We start from the raw sequence: 19,269 nt of genomic DNA on the forward strand, positions 1-19,269 counted from the left end.
TACAGGGACTTTGCACATCAACCCTGACTGGGGTGGCAGTAGGGACCTTGGCTGCCAGCCCTTCTCTCAGCTGTAGCACGGATCGTGGATACCAATATGGCCTCTGGGGGCAGCAAGAGACAGGGAGGTCGGGTGGCTCATAGGCAGAGCCTATGCTAGCTCCAGGCTGCTGCACGCCACCCTGCTCAGCTGACCCTGCTCGGCTCCCTGATGGATTCATTGTATCCTTCTCCCAGCCCCTCACCACAGTGGCTTCTCTAGTTCCACCTCTTTCCACCGCGCACCACACACTTTCTCCATCTTTCCCACCTCTCCTCCAAGTATCCATTTAAGTGGCACTGCTAACTGCAGTGCCTCCCACGGTATAAAACACGCACGGAGACACACATGTTTGTCCTCCCCAGACAGCTTAAATGCAAATATTCATTGCCGTCAGTCATCGGTCTGGCTCAAGGTTTCTGAAGCACCAGGAACCATCCCAAGACTCTTACTGGATATCCTGCTGTGGCCTAGACTCAGGGTGATCTCCGGGCTAGTCAGGGCTTCCCGGTGTGGGATCGGTACCACGAACCTTCCTGCTTTCGATGTCGACAGCCTCCTCCACTGTCTCCCTTCAGAGCCTCCATGTCATGGGTTGTCTCAGGCTTCCCCAAACTGCACTGAAGTCCCGAGGCAGGTACTAGACATCACAGCCACCTTCAACCACAACCATGCTTCTGGTTTTCATCTTTGACGGCAATCTGGTCCTGCAGGAACCAGAATCTGATTCTCCATGTGCTTCAGCAGCTCATAGATGGATCAAATGTTGGGATGGACCAACTTAAAGCTCTGGCCAAGTTGGTCAGAGTGCCACAGTCAGAGCAGGTCTTTTCTCTCTTTCTCTCTCTTTTTTTTTTAAAACAGGGTTTCTCTGTGTAGCCCTGGCTGTCCTGAACTCACTCTGTAGACCAGGCTGGCCTCAAACTCACAGTGGTCCACCTGCCTTGTTCCACCACTGCCCCGACAGTCTTTGTGCTGGTGTTGCGGGTGTGTGTCATCATGCCTGTCTCTTGTTTACCTCGAGACCTGGCCCCAGGCTGGCATCTAGCCTGAAATCCCCTGCCTCAGCATCCCTCCTCCACTCTCCCTCCATGCTGGGGTTATCCGCAGCTCCATTTCTCTGCTGCAGTTTGCCAAAAGGAAACACACAGTTCTGCCTTCCACTCTTCCAGCCACAGGCTTGGGTTTCCTTCTGGGGACGCTAGACTACAGTCACATCAGAAAAGACTCAGCAGGCCGGCGCTCCACCACCACGCCGTGCTCAGGGTTTCTTCCCCTTTCCTTCAGACACTCAGGAACACTCTGATGTCCCTTTCGGTCCTCCTGTTGGTTACCTCTGTCTCTCCACCTATTGACTGCCCTCCCAGGTCACCACTCTCCTTTCTAGATCTGTTTGCCTTGTCAGTTCCGACTTCCCCTCTGCATGTCAAGCAGTCCCAACTCCCAGTTGTCTCTCTTAGCTGCCCATGGCCTCCAGACCATCCCCTGGACACACCAGAGGTTGGACAACGTGGCCTCTCTCACATGGACTCCCAGCCCAGGCTGCCCTAGCTCAGGGGATCCCACCTCAGTGTCTCCAGTTGCACCAGCCACAGATCCAAGCCATCTTGTCATTCCCAAGACTAGCTCTCTTACGTATAAAGGCTGTCCATTTTGCAGGGCAGGCAGAATAACACTAGACCCTGGTCACAAGGAAGCAGCTAGAGTTTGCAGATGTGAATGGGCAAATAACTTTTGCCGGGGGGAAGTGGGGTGGTGAGGGTTTTTTGGTAGCTTAGTCTGGTCTCCAAATTGCTATGTTGCTACGTCCTGGTGTCGAGTGTTGGCCAGACGGGCAGTGAGAGAATGAGGAAGGACAGACATTAGACACATTCAGAAAAGCTGGGATCAAGTTGACTATGCTCGTTTTGGTGGAAGGGACCTTTACAACTCAGAACCTCAGCAAAAAGGTGGGGGTGGCTCAGCCCGTCTGTCTGTGGGAGTTCTCTGTAGGGGAGCTGTCTCCAGGCCTGCACTGCAGTCATCAGCCTGGGGGAAGCCTAGAAGCTGCTGTGGGTATTTTTGTTATCCTTCACCGTGGGGAAGCCACTGCCCTGAGTATGAGGCATTGGGGACCTGAATATGGCCGTACCTATGTCAAAGAACACACACTCATTCAAAGCTTTCTCGGCTCCCTCAGCGTCGGTCAAGGATGATGGAGAACTCCTGCGCCTCCGATCTCCACCTCCCAAGGCCTAGGTTTACTGATGCAAAAAACAGGAAGCAGGCTGAAGCTTTTTATCCTCAGCCTCTACCTCACAGGTAGTTACCACCGTGCCTAGCTGTGCCCGGGAGCCTGTGATACCGGGTGTGGGGGTGTGGGAGTGGGGAGCAGACCTGGTGCCTAGGCCTCAAATAGGGTCAGAGGTTCAGAACTAAGTCTGCATCTCCTTGGCAGCCCCCAAGATTTGGGATGTGGCTTCTCCATCCCGAAACACAGGAACCGGCTCTACAGGACAAAGACTGAGCCATACTGCCCTCTAGTGGCCAGTCCTTTCGGTTCCCGATTGAAGAGAAATGACCAAGGGTTTAAGATAACTTTAATGCTAGCACTTGGGTTGAGGACAGAGACAGATGGAGTTTGAGGTCAGCCTGGTCTACAAATCTAGTTTCAGTACAACCAGGACTACACAGAGAACCCCTGTCTCGGAAAACCAAAATATCGATGGTGATAGTGGTGGCGATGGTGGTGGTGGTGGTTGTGATAGCTTTGGTCCCTAGCACTTGACAGGATAGGGAGGTGTCATGGATAAGGAGGTGAGAATACCAGGACCTTTCCCAGTGATCAGGACACATAGGTCAGCCAGAAACACAGAAACACATCAGCTTCACATAGTGGGGTTGGGAGCTCCTTAGGGACCATAGTACTCTGGGATTCCACCAGGGATCCCTTCCTCCAACTTGTTATGCAACCAAAGCAGGCCCTGAATTCCTGATCCTCCTGCCTCAGCCTCTGGAAAGCTACGATCATCATGCCCAGACCCCTACTAACCTTTCTCTCTGCCCTGAAGCTACAGCCCAGGGCTGTCCACTGGGTGAAGTCCTTACTACAGCAGCTGAACCCGCCCTCAATTTAGGCTGCCCCAGGTGTGTGACAGCACAGCCGGCCACCTCACTACTTCTGCCTGCTGTGTTTGTCTTCAGAAATTCACAGGGGACAGGGGAGCGGAGGACGGGGCTAATTTGAGATTTTTGTCTATTTATTCAAGCAGTGAGGACAGAGCTATGAATGAGACCACAAACCCTTTGGAGCCACCATTCTTTCTTCTCTCTCTCCCTCTCTCCCTTTCTTCCTTCCTCCCTTCCTTCGTGTGTGTGTGTGTGTGTGTGTGTGTGTGTGTGTGTGTGTGTGTAGCTAGCCTTGGCTATTCTGGAACTCGCTCTATAGACCAGGCTGGCCTTGAACTCAGAGATCTACCTGCCTCTGCTTCCTGGGTGGTGGGATTAAAGGCATGTGTCACCACCACCGAGGACCAGCGTTCTAATGAGTGGAGTGGAGGCAACAATGGACTAAATGGTTAAATGTGTCATATATATATATATATACTATATATATATAGTATAAATATATATGTATAAATATTCAGAAGGAAATGTACTATTAGCTCCAGACCAACCTAGTCAACTTAGTGAGATCCTTTGTCCAATAAAGAGTAAAAGGCCAGCTAGTGAGATGGTTCGGTGGATAAGAGCATTTCTCAGCAACCCTGTAGACTTGAGCTCTGCCTCTGGGACTCACAGTAGGAGAGCGGGCCTCCCGTGTGTGTTGCTCTCTCGCTTCCACACAAGCGCCATGCACACAGTAGGGGTGCTGAGTGGGCACATGCATTCGCACATGCACACAAAATCAATGTGTCAAATATTATAAAAAGAAGTATGACAGGTGGACTGGCAAGCCAATCCTGAGCCCTGAGTTTATTCCCAGGCCCCACACAGTAGATGGGGACCCTTGTGTAATGGGATTTGGTGATGGGTGTGGCATGCTCTAAGGAAGAAGGGCTTGGAGGATGAATCTCTCTTGGAACACATTGCTTTTTCTGCAGTGGCCTATAAGATCTTACACCATCCGTGTCCTTGCTCACTTCAAATTTGCCTCACTTTTCACTCACCTAAGGTACTTTTTATTTTCTAAGATTTGGTTTTAGATTTATTTTCTCTGCATTAGTGTTTGCACGCGTGTGTCTGTGTACCTTGCCTGTGTCTGGTGCTCACAGAGACCAGAAAAGGATGTCAGACCCCTGGAGCTGGATTTTCAGGCGAGTGTGGACAGCCCAATGTGGATGCTGGGAACGGAACCTGGGTCCTTTGGAAGAACAGGAGGAGTTCTTAACTGCTAAGCCATCTCTCCAGCATTAGAATGTGAACTTCTTGAGAAGAACAGCGACTTCGTCATTGCTGTATTCCCAGCGCCAGAGAGTACTGGCCCATAGGTGCTATGCCAATGGACAAAGACATTGATTAAACCCTTCTGTTCTAAGACAGCTTTACAACAAGTTAGAGCCACTCACACCAGCAGGGACAGAAAAAAAAAATATTCCTTACACCCTGTGGGTCATCCACATCCCTTGGGGTGGTGATGGTGGTGGTGGTGGTGGTATGGGACTAGATGGTGGAAGAAGCCCCAGCTGGGACCTAGACATCCTCAGAGTGGGAAGGATGCTACATTGGGATGCTCAGCCCCGCCCTGTATCCCCAGCAACCAATGGGTGCGCCATACTCCCAACGGCCCCTGGGACGTGTAGTCCCCGCAGGGGCGCCCTCGGGCGCCGCCGCGCGCCCCTAGACTCCAGGTCCCGTCGTGCGCCGGGAGGCGCGGGGATTGGCTGGGCCACGCCCCCAGCCCGCCCCGCTTCGCTCGCGCCGCAGCCCCAAGAATGAATGAAATCGTAGCGCGCTGGGCGGCAGAGCGGGCGTCGCAGGCCGGGCTGGGCCCGCGCGCAGCGGCAGCGGCAGCGGCGCCCCGGGCCGGAGGCGGCCCAGCGGAGCGGGCCATGGCCACCGCCATTCAGAACCCGCTCAAGTCGTGAGTGTCCCTTCCCTAAGTCTGGACCCCCTCCCTCAGGAGCCTGTCCCCCCCCCCCCCGCACTCTCCGGGGCCGGGGTGGGGGACGCAGCGCGTGGATGGTATAAATGGTACTTGGGGATCCCCTTGCACACCCACTCCCCTGCTGACCCTTCATCCCCTATCGCCTCTGGGGTTAGATACCGGAGCCCTTCTGGATCGCGGGGGCACCTCTTCTTTGTCGCTGTCAGTGAAGGAATGTGCCGGGGGCTAGGGGGTGGTGGAGGCCGTGTCCCCACCCAGAGTGGGGGTAGGGGCTTCACTCGCCTACTCCATCTCTGCTCCTCGGAGTCTTTGGGGTGCCCGACTTCCCCGGGTGGGTGGGAGGTATCAACCTTTAAGTACCGGCCAGGAGCCTCACGCATCTCACCCCATTCCCCCTCATCAAAGCACCATCCTCTTGTCGGGTCTTTCTCCAGGAACCCCGTGGCTGCAGAGTGGGATCTAAGGCCATCCCCATTTGAGTCCTTACTGTCTCCTCTCTTTGCTCCCGGGTCTCCCAGACCTAGAAGTCTTGATGTCTCGGTCGGCTCGGACCGCGGCATTCCTCCTTCTCCCCGCCCATACCCATCTAATGCGAGCACCTCCCATCCCTTTGGGGACCGGTGCCTCGGGAGCTGGTGCTGGGAGCGCCCTCCCTCTCCGGGAATTCCCTCCCTTTCGGTCTGTGCTATACTCTCTGAGTGCTGGCTGCCTGCTGGGCCGGGTGACTGGACACCCGGCCGCCTGGGTCTGAGGCTAGCCCCTCCCCGTCCCTCCTCGCTTTTTTGCCATCGGATGCCAGCTTCACCTCTTTATATCTCCCTCCTTCCTTCCTCGGGATCCCGGACTCCCGGGTCCCAACGCTCTCTTTCCCTCCCACCCCCTTTCCCAGGCGGTGACAGCCGGCTCCGAGTGACAGGAGCGTGGCCGCTCCCGCCCTCTCTCCCTGCAGGAGAGCGGCACTCCCCTCCCCCGCTCCGGGCCCGGCAGAGGAGGCGGAGGGCGAGCGCCCGCAGCGCCGCACAAAGGGGCCGGGGCTACTTCCCCCTTTCCCCACCCCCTGCACTCACGGACTTGACCTTGAGCCTGGAGCTTTGGGATGACTGGGGGTGTGCATCCCCCACCCCCGTCCACCCAAAGAACAGTTGTTTGGACCCAAGCCCCTCCCCGGTCGCTTCTGGTTTCTGGGGGCGGGGGGAGGGCGGTGAGAGTTAGGGGGCCGGGATTTACAGTGGAGCTAGAGGAACTGTCTGGTGCCTGGGTCAGTGTGAAGGGGAGAGTAGTGGTAAGGTGCTCCGCTTGCCTCTCATTCGAAGCCACACACACACACCGAGGTTGCCTTTTTGAGGGACACCCTGAAATCACTGAAGATTGGAGTTTCAATCTGGGTCGGTGGGTCTGCAGACACGTTGGAGGAAGTGTGCGTTTGATATGCTCTCTGCAGGAGTAGAGGGGGCAGCCAATCTCTTCAGGTTATCTTTCAAAGGGTCTGTCTATTGGGCTGGAAGTGGGGACACAACTTGCTCCTCAATGGTGCGGGAGCCACAGGTCGTAGTAGTGTCCCACGCCTTTAATCGCAGATGCAGGAGAATTTCTGCGGGTCTGGTCTACCCATGAGCTCCGGGCCAGCCAGGGCTAGAGCCAAATCCCCTTGGGAAGAAGAGTCCATTGGCACTGGCTTTAGTTCCTTCTGTCTGAATTCACACTTGGCTTTGAAGCCCACTCTGGGCCTCAGTGTTACAGTGTGGGTTGGGCAGAATAGCTGTTTGCATTACCTCGTGGGGGCAGCAGCCAGGCCCGTGGAGGCTGTTGTGTTATGGACATGATCTTTGATACTCAAGCCACCTAAGTCACTAAATCAATGAAGCTGGCCCGGAGTACCTGACTTCCCGTTGACACTTTCGAGGTGCTGGGATTAACAAGTGTGTGCCAGCGAGCCTGGTCCTTGAGTCTTGTGGGTTTTTGCTTGTTAGTTTTGTTTTCAAGACAGAGCCTTAAAAACTCTCTAGGCACCGGCTACCATCCCATGCTAGGGTGACATACCTGAGCCACTGGATCTCACTAAAAGGTCCATCTTTGTCCAGCACTTTGCACAGAGCCTGACTCAAAGGATTGATGTGAATAGTGACTAGTTAGTATTATCACACAGGGCACTGGGCTGGGGACAGGAGAGTTGCCTGGGCAACTGAGAGGACTGGGAGGGCCAGGTTCTGAGGAGAGTGTGTGCAGAAGGGTCTGTGATGGTGATGGGCAAGCAAAGGGAGCCAGGCCCTTTCCTGGTGGTCGCCTGGGTGTCAGAGGTGACCTGAGCTGGAGAAGGAGTGTAAGTAAGGGCAGGACCGAGGTAGAACCGTGGAGCCAGTTGGTGTGGTGAGGATCTGGAGGGTGGTAGAGGACTGTTACAAGGACCCTCCTAGCTGAACACTGGGCCTGGAAACTGGGCATATGGTGGCATGGTCTGGAGATGATACAAAGTCAGGGGTGCCATTTATTCCTGGGTAGGACATAAATTAGACACCATACCAGTGCCGGGGAACGGATGGGTCAAGGCCTTGGATGATTTGATATGGGTGGGCGGATGGGGACATTTGTAAAAAGGAGCTAAGTCTTGAGATGTATTGTGTGTTTGAAGTGCGGGGAGATCTTGAGACTTGTGAGGATGGGTGGACCGCCCCCTGCTGGACAAGAGTGGTTTTGTATTAACACTTGATATGCTAATTTATGCAGCCACTCTAATCAGAATGCTAAGTTATTCCCCAGAGGGTGGGGCTGAGTGAGTGAGTGGTGTGTGTGTGTGTGTGTGTGTGTGTGTGTGGTGTGAGACTCAGTAGGTCAGCTCATTCTCTGGGGATCTCTTACTGTGGGTGATGGTAGGAGAGAAAAGAAGACGAGGCTCCTGTAGGGATGGATGACAGGCGCACGAATCCTACATCCAGACAACAGTCAGGAGCTGCGAACAGGTAAGGTTTCCTCAGGATCTCAAAGTCCTCCTCTGGAAAATGAGACTAGTAAAGGTTTAGCGTGGAGTGAGTGTTAGGTGCACAGTAGGTGTTAAGTATTCACTCAACAAATATTTGTTGAACACCTACTAAGGCAGGCTACTAATTCTTCCTAATAACAATGTTACCGGGGCTGGGGATTTAGCTCAGTGGTAGAGCGCTTACCTAGGAAGCACAAGGCCCTGGGTTCGGTCCCCAGCTCCGAAAAAAAAGAACCAAAAAAAAAAAAAAAAACAAACAAAAAAAAAACAATGTTACCACTTTATGTCTTGGTACATATCAGATCCTCTTTGTAGATATCTTCTCTGTGGAATAAGTGAATTTATTAGTACCTGCCAGAGATTAATTCCAGCACTTGGTGGTGTGGAGTCACACACTAATTCCAGCACTTGGAGAGACAGAGGCAGCAGAATTGACCAGCTTGGGTTGAACAGCAAGATGCTGTCCTTAAAACAGCCACTTACCCTGTTACTACTGTAATCTTCAGTCCGTCGAGACAGGCCCAGAAAGCTTAAGTAATGCGCCTGAAGTCCTATCGGCGAGGATTTGAACCCAAGAAGAATGACGGCAGTTCTGTAGTGAGGTGGCCGCGAGAGTTATCTCTCAGTCACGATGGATTCTCTAGAGTTTGGAGTGCCAGGTGGCGTCTGGCGCGCCGGTGACACCGCCGGGTGGGCACCTGCGAGGTCCCCGCGCCTGTGGCTGGGTGTGCGTGAAGGTGGGGTGAATGGAAGTCTGCGAGTGTAGTGTGACTGTGTGTAAGCGGCCATGTGCGCGTGTGTGCGTGCATGCGTCTGTGCACGTGGGGCTGGGAGTGCATGTGAGTGAGCGTGTGTGAACCACTGCGTGATCCTCCATCCCTCTGGGTCGGAGGACCCGCTAGGGACTACCACTCCCAGCATGGCCTGGGCGGCCCGCCCTGCCAACCTGATTGGTTGAGATCCTCGTGCTCCCGCCCCCCGGGAATGAATGGATGGGCGGCCTCAGCGCCCGCCCGACCGCTGGGAGGACCGACCCGGCAGGGACCTGCTGGGGGCAGGACCCGGGGAGCAAGATGGCCACGGTCATCCCCAGCCCCCTGAGGTGGTGCGGGCGTGCGCGAGGCGGGGGAGTCAGCGCGGGCGAGTCTGTGTGGCTGCGAGTGCGTGTGTGTGTATGTGTGCGGCCGCTGGGGGTGGGGCTGGTGGGGTGTCAGGGGGCTGTCACCGCGTGCGGGGGTGCGAGTGTATGTGACTGTGGGTGTCTGGCAAGAATGGTGTACGACGCGTTGCTCCTGGACGGGTGGAGGGCGTGGGGGAGGGGTCTCCAAGGATTTTTAGGGGAAAGGGGTCATGTCCCCTCCCAGGGATGCTAGGGTTTGAGAGAGGGTAAATGATTTAGAGAAGATGGGGCCTGGGTACACTCGAGTCGAACCCACGCTACCTTTGTCTTGGGGTGTGGAGTGTGTTGTGAGACTTATACATTGCTTTTTGTTTTGTAGCTGAATGTGTGGGTATGTATAGGATTTCTTTTATTCTGCACTACCTATCTGAGTATTTGGGTCTCTAAGTGTGTGCACATGTCTGGTGAAACTGCACCATTTATGTTCCGTGTCTCTGGATAGGGAGCTGTAGGGATAGGTCTAAATATTTGCACGAACAGAGGCAGACCGGACTGTCCCTCTGTTTCCAAGGGGTGTACCTGTGTTTGTGAATGTATTTTAAATTTGGGTTTGTTTTTCCCCGGAGGGTGTGAATGTGTGTATGTGTACCTGTATAAATCTCTGTGATGTCTTTGTATTGTGTGTTTGGCTGAAGTGTCTCTGGATGAATATGTAAGCGCATATGTAAATGATTCTAGGGTCCCTATCTTTTGACAACGTGTGACTGTTGGGATGAGTGTTGTGTGGTGTGTTTCCATGTTGTGGGGCTTTGTGGATAATCTTCCTCTGGACACATCTGGGGTCTCTGGATACATGGCATTCATAGGTAGTTCTATGGATATTCTTTTAAAATTTGGAATATTTGTGTTCTGCAAGAGATGTGCGGCTGTGCGACAGAGAGAATTTGTTTGCTACTCCTTTGTGAATATTGGGATATGTTTCTCTTTGTGTGTGAATCCCGTGTGGCCATGTGCGATTTGTTTGTATTGGATGTTTGGCTACATGTGTGGACGGGTCCCGGTGTGTTTTGGTCTGTTTCTATATTGTCTGTGAATACTTCTTAACCCGAGACATAATCAAGTTTTAGGTAACTGCTTCCCTGCCTGCACCCTGCCCCGCCCCCGGATCCTGAGGGGTGGGAGGAGATGGGGGAGGTGAAGGTGGACCTGGTCGGCTTGCCCTTTGAGGACCAGCGGGAACGGGCCGCGGGGGAGGGTGCTGGGCCTCCTCGCACCAGCCCTTGCTGACAGCCGCCCGCCCACTGCTCGCCCGCCCCCGCAGCCTTGGCGAGGACTTCTACCGGGAGGCCATCGAGCACTGCCGCAGCTACAACGCGCGCCTGTGTGCCGAGCGCAGCCTGCGCCTGCCCTTCCTCGACTCTCAGACCGGCGTGGCTCAGAACAACTGCTACATCTGGATGGAGAAGACCCACCGCGGGCCTGGTACCCGCCGCGAGGCTGGGGCGGGGCGGGGCCTGCGTCCAGGGACCTCACTCTCACAGCCTCTCTCCTCTAGGTTTGGCCCCAGGACAGATCTACACTTACCCCGCCCGCTGTTGGAGGAAGAAACGGAGACTCAACATCCTGGAGGACCCCAGGCTCCGGCCCTGCGAGTACAAGATCGGTGGGTGGAGCTGTGTCCCCTGCGCTTGCTGTGGCCCCAGTCAAGGCCTTCAACCCCCCCTGCTGCCCGTCTGAACTGTCTGAACTTCGTCTTTATTATCTTGAGTGTCTTCACAGCAGGGTATCTGTCCCTGGATGTCTTGAGTTACTTTCTTTGAGTTCCTGAGCTGCCAGCTGTACCTGCTATGTGGGTCAGGACGAGCAGGTGTATGGAGGACGCGGTGTTATCCATGTCTAGATGTATCAAGTCTGACTGTACGTGTTTCTGAGTGAGCTGGGACACACCCGTGTCTGGCAGTGTTTCTTTCTGTGGGTGCTTGAGGGCTGTCTCACCGTGTATGTGTTAAGAGTTAGCCACAGTTCTCCAGCTGTGGGTCAAGACCCCGCATAACCTATTTACATTCACGATTTGTATCTGTAGCAAAATTACTGTTACAAAGTAGCAACGAAATCATCTTATGGCTGGGGGTGACCACAACATGGGGAACTGTATTAAATTTAGGGTCACACTTTTAGGAAGGTTGAGAGCCACTGAGTTAAGGGTGTCTAGTTGTATTCACTGCTTGAGTGTTTTAGAATGCCTGTTCCTTTCTAGGTGTTTCCAAGAGAGAATATGTATCAGAAAGTGTGTATTTGATTGTGTGTGGGTGGTAGGTCTGTGCGTACCTAGCTTTTTCTGGGCTCTATGTGATTCTGTCAGCGCATCCTGTTAGGGTAGTGTCTGTGAGAGCCTTTCTGGGTTAGGTGTTTCTTCTGGAGTTTTCCAGTGTGTTCTGGAAAGGCAGACATTGGTCTCGTCCTCTGTCCAAATGTGTGTGTGAAGGTTTGCTTGTATCAGGAGTACTGGAAGTGCTGACTGGCTGTGATTTCCGGTGTATGTCAGACTGTGTTTCTCTGTGCAAGTGTGTGACCACATTTGAGTGCTTCTCCTTGGGGTTGTCTCTGAGTGTCCAGGTGTATCACGTGGCCTGCCTGTGTCTTCCTAATTAACGAAGGCCCAGATTTCTCTGAGGCTCTGCCTGTCTCTTCCTGAGTATCTCTGTATCCAAGGACTTAATCGTATCTCTTCTGTGTGTCCAGCTGTACTCAAAGGTTGGCTGTGTTCCTTCGTGTGGCTGGCCATCTATCTGCATGTCCCGCATATGTGTCTGTATGTATCCTATTCAAATGTCTTTCTAACTTTCTTTGGGTGTATCTGAGGGTCTAGGCGCCTTTTCACTGTGCAGGTGTTTATGAGGGTCTGCTATTGTTCCTGAGGGTTTCTGGTGTATGCGGGTCTCGCCCTGTCTTCTTTATCTAGTAGAGCTGAGGGCATGGCTGTGTCTCCCCAGGGTATGGGCATTCTTTCCAGGGCCCGAGTTGAATCCTTATGTCCATTGTTGGTTGAGCGTGGGAGAGGCTGCCCCTGCTACAAGGACCACGCTCCCACCCCCACCTGCCTGCAACCTGGGCACTTTGACCACAGCCTCTTCAACTGATACCCCTTTCCCTGTGGACTGTCCCCAGATTGTGAGGCACCTCTGAAGAAGGAGGGTGGCCTCCCGGAAGGGCCAGTCCTTGAGGCTCTGCTGTGCGCTGAGACTGGAGAGAAGAAAGTGGAGTTGAAGGAGGAGGAGACCATTATGGACTGTCAGGTAGGAGCCCCCTCCCTGGCTGCAGGTGCGCTGTCACCACTATGCCTTCCTGCTCTGAGATGCCCGGCTCCACAGGGCCTTTGGGGACCCTACAGCCCCATTCTCCCAGAACACCTCTGCTTGTAGAAGGCTCCCTGACTTGCTCTCCCACCCCACCTGCAGCACATCAGTGCCCCCACCTTCTTGACCCCCCAATCTCCCTTCTACTGGGCCCAGAAACAGCAGTTGCTGGAGTTTCCGCATGATCTCGAGGTAGAAGACTTGGAGGAAGACATTCCCAGGAGGAAGAACAGGGCCAAAGGAAAGGTATCTTCCAGAAGCTTCTCCCTCCCACCTCCTCCCCAGAGCTATGTGAAGGAGTAGAGGGTTTTGCACCCATTCTTATGGGTGAGGAAATGGAAACTCAGTGGATTATAACAATTTCAAAATTGGAGCTTGTGGATCAGAACTGTCTTGCAGACCTGGGTGTGGCAGCCCACACTTGTAATCCCAGTACCTGGGAGGCTGAGGCAGGAGAATTGCTCCAAGTTTGGGAGAAGTGAATCCCAGGCTATTCTGAACTCCATAAAGAGACCATGTGCAAAAAGAAAAAAAAAATCCTAAACCAAACCAGCCACCCAGACAACAACAGCAACACACACACAAACACACACACAAACATGTATGCACACATACGAACACGTACAAACACGTATGCATAACCACATGTGGATATACACACATACAAACACATGGACAAATATACACTCCACATACACACATAAACACACATATACATGCACACCACACACACAAGTGCACCTGCATATACGAACATATACACACATATACCATGCATATACACCACATATACAGACACATATGCAAATACACATTTACTACATGCACACAATCAAACATACACACACACAACACACACATACACACATACACACACACCCTCCATTATGAGCAGTAAAAAAGTGTTAGAACACACCTTTAATTCCAACACTGGAGAGGCTGAGGCAAGAGGACCTCTGTGAGTTCAAGGCCAACCTGATCTGTATAGCGAGTTCTCGGACAGCAAGGACTGTGTGGAGAGACTCTGTCTCAAAACAACACCAAAAAGAACTATCTAATAGGTGTACTGCGAGAAGTTCAAAGGCTCACAGCTAGAAAATGTGCCTGGTTTTAATGGGGAGACTTCATTATTGCTGTGTGGCTCTGCGATGGCACCCAGAGTCTCATACTCCCATGACACCTGCTCTGTCACTGAGCCACACCCCTAGTACTAAGAAAATTTTAACTTTTTTCTTCAGTTTGAATTTTCAAGTCTAAATGAAGAAACCCACTAAGGCATGGTAGCACATACCCGTAACCCAGAGGCAGGAGGATCACTGCATGTTTAAGGCCAGTCTGATCGACAGAGTGAATTCCAGGTCAGGCAGGGCTACACCATGAGACTCTGTCTAAAGCAACGACAGCAACGACAAGGACAAACTCAAAAGCCCCAGGAATGATGAGCCTTTCCCTGGTTTCCTGGCTTCCTTACTCCTAACCCTCCTCCCTACAGGCGTATGGCATTGGAGGTCTCCGGAAACGCCAGGACAACGCATCCTTGGAGGACCGAGACAAGCCGTACGTCTGTGATAGTGAGTTCTGCCGAGGGGAAAGAGAGAGGGGGTGTGGGACCCAGGGACTCTCCCTTTTGGCCCTTGGCAGAGCAGGGGGGTGTGATCCTGGAGACCCGGGGTGGAGGAGGTGGCCCTGGAGTCTGACAACCACCTGCTCACTTCCCCTCCAGTCTGTGGGAAGAGGTATAAGAACCGGCCAGGGCTTAGCTACCACTACACCCACACCCACCTGGCTGAGGAGGAGGGGGAGGAGCACACTGAGCGCCACGCCCTGCCTTTCCACCGGAAAAACAACCATAAACGTGAGTTGTGAGTTGGAGGGTCAAGGCTGGTGGGTGAGGTGCGAGGGGTGGGGCGGGGGCGGTGGAGACTGGTAGTGTCTGGGGAGGTGGAGGCACAGTTAGACATTTCTGGAAAAAATCTTCACGGTTCCCTCCCCCACCAATCATAGGGATGCTGGCTCTAGGGTTGCCATGACAACCAACCCCCTCTCTCTCTCTCTCTCTCTCTCTCTCTCTCTCTCTGTCTCTCTCTCTCTCTCTCTCTCTCTCTCTCTCTCTCTGTCTCTCTCACTCTTTCACTCACTCCCTTCCCGGGTTTATTTCTGGGTCTGATTTATTGTTTCAATTAGAACCTGGAGTGGGGTGGTAGATGATCCCCTCTCTTCCTAGACCTCCCTTGTCTCCTCTGCTATGCTAGGGTCCAGGGGCAAGGTCCCCAGGGTCCTTGATACCCACTCATGGCTGTTCCATGCCATGACAACTGAACCATGGGGGGAGGGGGCCTAGCTCACCTGTCCCTCAAAGACAGCTTCTACAAATCCACAGGCCTGACCCAGAACCTTCTGTGCTATAACAATGTCCTCCTGATTAGGCGTTGCAGAACTGCGGGCTAAGCGTTGGCCTAGGCAAGCTTACCTGGGGGGTGCAAACACACGATGGTGGCAGCAGCCATGGGTTCTTGCTAAGGTTATGTCTATCCTCACACTTTTACCCAAATAGAGAAAACATACCCAAATAGAATCCTAAGAGTTAGGGTTCTGGTGAGCATTCCTTGTCCCTCCCCCAGCTTTCTTGCTACTTCCCAGTGCCTGGGCCAAGGGTCCGCCCCTGGGGCTGAGGCTGGGGACAGATGGGACCTTGCCTATGGTAAGAGCCCCTTTCTGTCCCCCTACCCCCAGAGTTTTACAAAGAATTGGCCTGGGTCCCCGAGGCACAGAGGAAACACACAGGTAGGGGCACCTCCCTCCTCCCCGACTTCTGCAGTAGTCTTTGACTGGCACGCCTCACCTGTCCTGTGCCCACCGCTGCCTGCTGTCTTTCAGCCAAGAAAGCACCAGATGGCACTGTCATCCCCAATGGCTACTGTGACTTTTGCCTGGGGGGCTCCAAGAAGACTGGATGTCCTGAGGACCTCATCTCCTGTGCGGACTGCGGGCGATCAGGTGAAACTCACTACGTATTTCTGGAAGATCGGAGGCGGGAGGAGGACATCTCAGAATCTGAATTTAGGGAGTGGGAGGCAGGCGAGTAAGGGGCTGTCCCTAGCCTGTCCTAGGGGCTGCCTCTGCTGCAGGGGTTTGTGACAGACTGAGCAGGCTTGCTGGCACAGTGGGAACCAACAGTACAAGGTGCCCTGGCTTTGTGCTTTCCCGGCAAGGAGAGTAGAGAGAAGCTAGGGAGGCATTGTGGGTAGGGGACGGAGGTGTGGGAGCAATTGCACCACCTGGGTGCTGTGAATAGCAGGATTGTGTGCTGTAGAACTGTGGTTAATACAGTGTGGTTTTCCATGGAGGCCTCCTGGGTAGTAAGGCTGGTCACTTGAGCAGCGTGGATGATGGACTGTGGCTGTGATGTGCTGTGGGCAGAGTGCTGTGGCTACTGGCGTCTGGCTCTGAGAGATGTAGTTGTAACCGTTGGGTGCTGTGGGCAGTGGCTACAGGTGCCTTCGCGCCGTGGGAGAATGGCTGAGCCGATTCACACCGCGAGTGTTGTCAGAGGAAGTTCGTTTGCTGGTGCCTGGTGCGGGATGGCCTTTGGTTTTCAGAGAAGCAAGGTGTGGGGACCCTGTTGTGGAACTCAGTTGCCATAGCATCCTGGTTGGCAGAGGTCGGCTGCCACGTTGCTGTGGTTAACAGGAGGGCTGGACGCTCTGCTGTGGGTATTGGAATGTGGCTGCCTAGCGCAATACTTAACAGACTGTGGTGGCCGCGGTGTTGTGGGTGGTAGAACGTGGTTGCCACAGCACTGTGGGTAATGGAATGTGGTTGCCATGGTGTTCTGGGGAGCAGAGTGTGGTTGTCATGGTGGCTGAGTAGGAGACTGTGGTGGCCAACACACGGCTGCTTGCCCGACAGTCGAGCTTCCGGATGTTGGTCTCAGGGTTAGGGTCCCACTGCAGAGCTCACCTTGACCTCTGGGTCGGGGCTGAGGATAGAGCCATTACCTCCCCACGTGTCAGTAGCCACCAGAGGTACAACGACTCCGCTAACGGCCTCCCTGCCCCTCAACCCCCAGGACATCCCTCGTGTTTACAGTTCACGGTGAACATGACCGCAGCCGTGCGGACCTACCGCTGGCAGTGTATCGAATGCAAGTCCTGCAGCCTGTGTGGCACCTCGGAGAATGACGTGAGTGCCCGCCCCACCTCCCGGGCACATCCCCAGCTTCCCTTCCGGCCTGGCTCTGCCACCTTTGCTCGTGAAGCCTAAAGCCTTCCTTGTTCATAACCCCTGGGTGACCAGCATTAGCATGCATTACGGTCACCATCGTCCCTAGTGTTCCTTTGTCATATTCTTCCCCTTGATGCCTCCCAGCCTCCCTTGAGGCTGGTGCTCTGGTTCCCACTACACAGAGACGATACTGAGCTCAGAGAGGGAGAATGACGCCTGAGGTCGCCAAGCTCAGAAGGTCGTAGGGCCAGCATTCGAACCTATATATTGGTCCCAAGTTGGTCTCTGGCTAGTTGAACATCGTTCAGCGTTCTGTAGCTACAGAATCCAGACCACACTGTGTGAGCCGCGACAAGGCCAGTTAGTTTTCTCATAAGGGCCCCTGGGACCCAGCCCCTGCCCCAGCCCCCCACCCCGGTTTCTGGTGCCCGTGCCCCCAGGGTGCCAGCTGGGCGGGTCTCACCCCCCAGGACCAGCTGCTGTTCTGTGACGACTGCGATCGGGGTTACCACATGTACTGCCTGAGCCCTCCCATGGCGGAGCCCCCGGAAGGTGAGGGAAGAGATGGGTGAGACACGGGGTGGGTGGGTTGGAACATTGTCTTCTTGGTGGCAGAGACCATGTGCTCTGGGTGGGGACAGGTGGGGGGGGCGCTCTTCATCGGCTTGAGTCTAATTTTGTCTCACTGGCTTCCCCCGCAGGGAGCTGGAGTTGCCACCTCTGTCTCCGGCACTTGAAAGAAAAGGCCTCCGCTTACATCACCCTGACTTAGACCTGGCTCTGCTTCTCCAGGACCTTTGGGTGGTGCTATCCTCGGCCTCTTGGAGCTCCTGACTTTTCCCGCCTGGTGTCCCCAGTGGAAGGGATAGGGTGAAGCCCAGAGAGGGGCCAAGGCGGTCTCCCTCTGCAAGTGGAATGTTACCCTGAGGGAGGGTGGGTCCAGCAGGGTCCCTCCTGTCCCCCATCTTCATTCCTTGACAAGTGGGCACCAGGCTTCTGCTCCCCTCAAAGCCATACCCCGCCTCTGGGCGGGCATAGAGGGGTAGTGGATGCCAGCCAGTGGCACGGAAAAAGCCTTTTTCTAAAGAAAAAGACAAAACGTGAAAAAAAAAAAAGGAAAAAAAAAAAGAAATTAATATATACAAAGATTCCTCTAAGCCTGGCTGGGTGGGGGGCCACTGAGTGTCTGCTGGGACCTGACTTTACCAGTTTCCTGAATGGCCCCTCCCCACCCCATTTCTGGAGTTGCAATTGTCTCAACTCCCATCTGAGGTGGGTACCACACCTTCCTCACAGCCAGGCCAGGTGGGCATGGTGCCCACACACTGCCCCCTCCCGGTACCCACCGTGGATACTGCATGATGTGAACCATGGTTTTGAACTCTTCCTGCCCCTCCTTTGAGAGCCCCGCCCTGCGCCCACCCGGTGCCTGCCAGACCTGGGGCTTGCAGCTGGGGGAGGCCGGTGGGGTGAGGCAGGCAGGCAGGCAGCCAGCCCGCTGCAATGAGAAGAAGCACAGATTGCAATGGACTCAGTTGTTTTTTGTTTTTTGTTTTTGTTTTTGTTTTTTTTTCTTTCTTTCTCCCTTCTCAACCCTTTCCTTCCCTACCCAGCCAGGCTGGGCTGCCTCCTTCCCCCCATCGCTAGCCATTTTGGGGGTGGCAAGGAGGTGTGGTCGTTTCTCGTGGTTGTGTGTGTTTGTTGTTCGGGTTTTAAAAAAGGGAAATTGAGACTGCAAGTGGGGGGAGGTGGAGGGTCTGGGGGAGTCTGCCCCCCAACCCAGGAGTACCCCCCTTGCCACCAAGTCTCCTTTATTGCCTGCCTCTGCTGTGAATTAACTTGTTCTGTGTATTAAACTGGGCCGGACCCCTCTGCCCACAACTGCTTCCATCTCTAACCTCTCTTGGGGTGTCACCAACATGGGAAGTCAAGGGGCCTCACTGGGGTAGAAGCCACTGTGGCTGGCCCCCACCTCTTTGCCCCTACACCATGCCTCCCTCTGGCTTTGTCCCAGCTCCTCCCTGTCTTGCTGGAGAGAAGAGGGGGATGGGGTGGAGGGGCTCCCACCCAGCCAGCTGTGGTTGCCATAGCAACGGGCTGCTGCAGCTGCAGCGGGAGGCAGCTCAAAGAGGGAGGTGGGAGTGAAGACTTGGGGGGAAGGGAGGGCTGGAGAGACCAGAAGGCAGCCCCCTCCCAGGCTAGGGTTCGGAGATTGCACCTCAGCCGGGTTGGCTGTCACTTGGGATTCCCTGTCCTGGGTGTGGCTAAAAGTGGAGGACAGGAGGACGTCTCAAAACACAGGGATTTAAGGAAACAGGCAGGGTGGGGTGGGGGTGGGAATGGAGTACCAGGGCAATGGTCAGAAAGGAAGAGGATTCTGAGGCCACAAATTTACTGAATGAAAAAAAGAGGACAAAGCTCATTTGTGGGGAGATGGGCAAATGTGAGAGTCCCAGGAACTCCGAGG

At 54.2% G+C, this 19,269-nt stretch overlaps 2 protein-coding genes across 27 annotated transcripts in view; both read left to right on the forward strand.

Moving 5' to 3' along the window:
- Positions 1 to 19,269, forward strand: part of LOC103689966 (MARCKS-related protein-like) — a 980,777-nt gene that overhangs the window by 656,879 nt on the left and 304,629 nt on the right. The gene's annotated exons all lie outside the window — the stretch shown is intronic.
- Positions 4,942 to 18,684, forward strand: Dpf1 (double PHD fingers 1). Of its 26 annotated transcripts, none has more exons than XM_039088375.2 (12): positions 4,942 to 5,101; positions 10,544 to 10,704; positions 10,778 to 10,885; positions 12,391 to 12,518; positions 12,681 to 12,824; positions 14,071 to 14,149; positions 14,302 to 14,433; positions 15,312 to 15,362; positions 15,456 to 15,575; positions 16,648 to 16,760; positions 17,243 to 17,354; positions 17,504 to 18,683. In XM_039088375.2, the coding sequence occupies exons 1-12, from the start codon at positions 4,953 to 4,955 to the stop codon at positions 17,572 to 17,574; spliced, it is 1,368 nt and encodes a 455-aa protein (XP_038944303.1). In that variant the 5' UTR covers positions 4,942 to 4,952; the 3' UTR covers positions 17,575 to 18,683. The 26 variants fall into 26 exon arrangements, with proteins under 26 accessions (XP_038944303.1, XP_038944322.1, XP_038944353.1 ...); XM_039088377.2 differs by having other exon boundaries at positions 4,943 to 5,101; positions 17,273 to 17,354; XM_039088397.2 differs by having other exon boundaries at positions 4,943 to 5,101; positions 12,735 to 12,824.

Source organism: Rattus norvegicus, chromosome 1 (assembly GCF_036323735.1).
Source record: "Rattus norvegicus strain BN/NHsdMcwi chromosome 1, GRCr8, whole genome shotgun sequence".
In the NCBI taxonomy this organism is placed as follows: domain Eukaryota; kingdom Metazoa; phylum Chordata; class Mammalia; order Rodentia; family Muridae; genus Rattus; species Rattus norvegicus.

What these genes read in the sequence shown, in the direction of transcription:
- Dpf1 (XM_039088375.2), top strand. Translation starts at nt 4,953, where the DNA reads ATGAATGAAATCGTAGCGCGCTGGGCGGCAGAGCGGGCGTCGCAGGCC. An exon ending in AGAACAGGGCCAAAGGAAAG is followed by an intron (nt 12,825 to 14,070) that starts GTATCTTCCAGA and finishes TCCTCCCTACAG; the next exon opens with GCGTATGGCATTGGAGGTCT. An exon ending in GTGGCACCTCGGAGAATGAC is followed by an intron (nt 16,761 to 17,242) that starts GTGAGTGCCCGC and finishes CCGTGCCCCCAG; the next exon opens with GGTGCCAGCTGGGCGGGTCT.